This window comes from Macrosteles quadrilineatus, unplaced genomic scaffold, assembly GCF_028750875.1.
Source record: "Macrosteles quadrilineatus isolate MER2022 unplaced genomic scaffold, UCM_ALF_1.0 Scaffold_8__2_contigs__length_117827958, whole genome shotgun sequence".
Classification (NCBI taxonomy): domain Eukaryota; kingdom Metazoa; phylum Arthropoda; class Insecta; order Hemiptera; family Cicadellidae; genus Macrosteles; species Macrosteles quadrilineatus.
In genome coordinates, this window is record NW_026542601.1 from 34,409,760 (window position 1) to 34,414,677 (window position 4,918).

At 35.1% G+C, this 4,918-nt stretch overlaps 1 protein-coding gene across 1 annotated transcript; it reads left to right on the forward strand.

Moving 5' to 3' along the window:
* The first annotated feature begins 1,111 nt into the window (after positions 1-1,111).
* Positions 1,112-4,323, forward strand: LOC129000311 (uncharacterized protein DDB_G0271670-like). The gene is made up of 2 exons (XM_054427273.1): positions 1,112-1,166; positions 2,942-4,323. The coding sequence occupies exon 2, from the start codon at positions 2,956-2,958 to the stop codon at positions 4,321-4,323; it is 1,368 nt and encodes a 455-aa protein (XP_054283248.1). The 5' UTR covers positions 1,112-1,166; positions 2,942-2,955.
* Positions 4,324-4,918: the final 595 nt, after the last annotated feature.

The window sequence follows — 4,918 nt, forward strand, 5'->3', positions numbered from 1 at the left end:
TAACAATTTTTATATTAAATTATTCTTTGTTCTTTTATCTCAAATTGCTTTCTCACGTACATGAATTGACTCACTTTTTGTTACGCTCTTAAATTATAATATTAATCAAGGTACTTCTCATAGTCAGTTGGCGACTTTATTAAAATATAGCTCGATTAAATTGGTTGTTTTTTATACGATTTTCTTAACATATGACTTGTTCTTCTCAAAATAAACATATAAAATGGTTCTAATACTTAATTGCTTAATGTGTTTTTTTTTTCTTCTAGAGTTAACTAACGCAGCTTTACTTGAAACACGGAGTATTCCTGATTTACTACAGGTAATTATTTGAAAAATCTTAGTTTACGCATAGTTCAGATGGTTTCTATCTCTTTGTAATCTTTCCTTAAAAAATACATGTACAACTAAATATATTTTAGTTAATAGTATTTATATTAAATTATTCTTTGTTCTTTTATCTCAAATTGCTTTCTCACGTACATGAATTGTTTCACTTTTTGTTACGCTCTTAAATTATAATATTAATCAAGGTACTTCTCATAGTCAGTTGCTGACTTTATTAAAATATAGCTCGATTAAATTGGTTGTTTTTTATACGATTTTCTTAACATATGATTTGTTCTTCTCAAAATAAACATATAAAATGGTTCTAATACTTAATTGCTTAATGTGTTTTTTTTTCTTCTAGAGTTAACTAACGCAGCTTTACTTGAAACACGGAGTATTCCTGATTTACTACAGGTAATTATTTGAAAAATCTTAGTTTACGCATAGTTCAGATGGTTTCTATCTCTTTGTAATCTTTCCTTAAAAAATACATGTACAACTAAATATATTTTAGTTAATAGTATTTATATTAAATTATTCTTTGTTCTTTTATCTCAAATTGCTTTCTCACGTACATGAATTGTTTCACTTTTTGTTATGCTCTTAAATTATAATATTAATCAAGGTACTTCTCATAGTCAGTTGCTGACTTTATTAAAATATAGCTCGATTAAATTGGTTGTTTTTTATACGATTTTCTTAACATATGATTTGTTCTTCTCAAAATAAACATATAAAATGGTTCTAATACTTAATTGCTTAATGTGTTTTTTTTTCTTCTAGAGTTAACTAACGCAGCTTTACTTGAAACACGGAGTATTCCTGATTTACTACAGGTAATTATTTGAAAAATCTTAGTTTACGCATAGTTCAGATGGTTTCTATCTCTTTGTAATCTTTCCTTAAAAAATACATGTACAACTAAATATATTTTAGTTAATAGTATTTGTAAAATGCTACGATTGTTATGTGTTTATTTTACTTAGCTCGGTTAATAATTTAATTTACTTCATATCTCGTTCTTATTGTTTCTTGTATTATTGAACATTCTTAAGCCAAAAAATATATTTTAAATTGTAATTTGCATCTCCATAAGTATTATAAAATCACGTATCTTGTTTTGGATTATTAAAACGGCTATTCCGCTATCTTTCAAATAATATTAATATCAAAATAAATATTAATAATTAATGGCTGCTCTTGCTAGTCCCCCACTACACCTCATATCCTTTGATTGGGTGGGTAGACCACGCCTCCAGCAAGCCCCGTCCCCACTACGCTACCTGTCCTGTGATTGGCTGAGTAGACCACGCCTCCACTTAGTCCAACCCCCCACCAGAGCGCACAAAACTAGTTGAATCTCTTTCAAACCTCACTACATCTTGTGTACTCGCACGGTACACATCATGTTCTGTCTCCTTTCAAACCCTTGTCTATCTAGGGTTTGAATGAATCTTTATCATGCGACAGTGGTCAAACCAAGTTGCATTTCTATCCATCCTTTACATACAACAGTGGTCAAACCAAGTTGTATTTAAATCCTTCCTGAACATGCGACAGTGGTCAAACCAAGTTGCATTTCTATCCATCCTTTACATACAACAGTGGTCAAACCAAGTTGTATTTAAATCCTTCCTGAACATGCGACAGTGGTCAAACCAAGTTGCATTTCTATCCATCCTTTACATACAACAGTGGTCAAACCAAGTTGTATTTAAATCCTTCCTGAACATGCGACAGTGGTCAAACCAAGTTGCATTTCTATCCATCCTTTACATACAACAGTGGTCAAACCAAGTTGTATTTAAATCCTTCCTGAACATGCGACAGTGGTCAAACCAAGTTGCATTTCTATCCATCCTTTACATACAACAGTGGTCAAACCAAGTTGTATTTAAATCCTTCCTGAACATGCGACAGTGGTCAAACCAAGTTGCATTTCTATCCATCCTTTACATACAACAGTGGTCAAACCAAGTTGTATTTAAATCCTTCCTGAACATGCGACAGTGGTCAAACCAAGTTGCATTTCTATCCATCCTTTACATACAACAGTGGTCAAACCAAGTTGTATTTAAATCCTTCCTGAACATGCGACAGTGGTCAAACCAAGTTGCATTTCTATCCATCCTTTACATACAACAGTGGTCAAACCAAGTTGTATTTAAATCCTTCCTGAACATGCGACAGTGGTCAAACCAAGTCCCATTTCTACCCTTCCTTAACATACAGCAATGGTAAACCCAAGCTGCTCCTTTCAAGCCCTTGCCTATGTTATATGTCTAAAAGTTCTTCATGCATGTACTGTTTAGTCTTTCTTGCTAGATAATTTGCTTTAGTAGTTGTGACTTGGTGTTAGTGGTTTGAATCTTTGCATGTTTTTTTTTTAAATAACTAATGACCTTGACCTACTTGTATTATTGGTTGTTTGAAACTTTATCTTTAAAATAGTTTCTCTGCCCACATGCAACTCCTCCTTTTAGATGTACTTATTCCCCCACCTCTTTACCACACTCAAATCTTCCCCCACTCTGTCTATCTATATCCCCCACCACTTAGGGTGGGTATAAATGAGAGAGCATATTGGTTAATAACATCATTCTGTTGCCAGCCTGCAGAAAAGCCATGGACCCCTGCTTAAGAAAGACTACCAAGCCAATGAAGCCAGTGGCAGGCATGAAGAGATCTAAACTTCAGGAGGCGTTGACTGGAGGTGTTAAGAAGATGAAATCATCAACTCCTTCTGAAACCCTGGTCAACAAGACTCTGTCGCAGCCGGGATCCTCTTCATCTGCCGCCAAGACTCTTTCGCAGCCAGGCAAGACTCTGTCGCAGCCGGGATCCTCTTCATCTGCTTTGTCTGACGATGCAAAGAAAACAACTACAATATCAACTCAATCTTCCCTTGCCGCCAAGACTCTTTCGCAGCCAGGATCTTCTTCTGCTTTGTTTGAAGATAGATTGAAGAAACCTTCTTCTGGTAACACTTCGTCGAAGAAACGGTCTGATTCATCGTCTTCCTCTTCTTCTTCTTCGTCATCATCTTCCTCGTCTTCTTCATCGTCCTCGTCCTCTTCTTCTACGTCATCGCCCAAAAATCAAACAATTAAGTCCCCTCTATCCATGCTTCTCTCTCCCATAATTCTCTCCTTGCTATCTCCTATTAAATCTCCAGAAAAGCCATCCACTCCCAAACGTAAGCCATCTCCAAAACCTCAACCACATAGCCTAACTCTTCCTAATTTAAATTCCTCCTCGAACCAAATGCCTGACATAGATTCTCCTGAAATTACCATTCCAAACCCCCCACCCAAATCCCTCCCTGCTGCACCCACCGTTGTTAGAAAACTCTTTACTAAAACTGAATCCTCAAAAGAATCCCTTCCCCCCCATTCAAACCCTTCTGAAAAATTGGTAAAACTCATGGCCAAAAGACGAGCTGCATTTAAGCCCAAGCCACAATGTTCTTATATTTTCCAAAAAGGGGTGAAAAAAGGTGAGCGTTGTGAAAAGTCCTGCTTTTCTGATGCTAATGTGTGCAGCCTCCACACTAAGGGGAAAAGCAGGATGGTACCCACTCAACCTAAAATTATTAGCAGCAAACCTGTCGCTACCAATCCTCAGTCATTTGAAAGACCATCAATAATCGTCAAAAGCCAGGCTCAGGAAAAATCTTGTACATCTGATCCAACACCGAGCACCTCACGTGTTGTTGTGATAGACAAGATTTTGCCTAGCCAACCACGAACGTCAGGCTTTGCTCGACCCTGTCGTCCACCACAAATTCAAGCTAAAAAAACCAGAATTGATAGGCTACCCAAAAATCGTAAATTCGAAATTCTTTTGATGACACCAAACGGTGAAGTCATTTTAAGAGAAGGAAATGACAGGTTCCGACTTAAATTACCCAGAGGCATGACCATCCCGAATACAACCCACCGATACTACATAATTCGTGATCGGTCTTCGGGATGGGCATCTGTAACATTATAAATTGGTTTAGTTTCAAATTGATCTTAATTATCCTCTAAATTCTCCTTTAGTATGCAAAAATTGGGAACGCATTTGTTATAGCCTAACAAATGCGTTCCCAATTTTTGCATTTAAAGAGTGACCTTGAGATTTTAGAAATAGATTATTTTAATCAGAGATTTCCATCTAATTTATTCATAAAACATTAGAAACAAATTTGTTATATCCTAACAATGTGTTCGCAAAGTTTCATGTATAATATTTTGATAAAGTTATTTTAGAAAACATATTGATTGTTCAAGTTGTCCAATATTACATCAACATTTTTCTATATTGTAAAATTAACTATTCTAAGGACATTTAAAAGATATATTATGTTTATCTCGTGTTTTGCAAAAAGATCTTCATTGCCATTGTGTATAAATTAAGTGTAACACTTTATGATATAACTCAATATATTTTCATAATCCTCAAAGGCATCTAGGCATACAAACACAAAATTTATTTGCATTAACTGTTTAAGGTTAATTCCTTTACATTTCATCTTTGTTAACAGGTTTACTTGAATAGTAGTTGTACATTTTATACTTAAGTAGTGTTGAACTTTACAAGACAT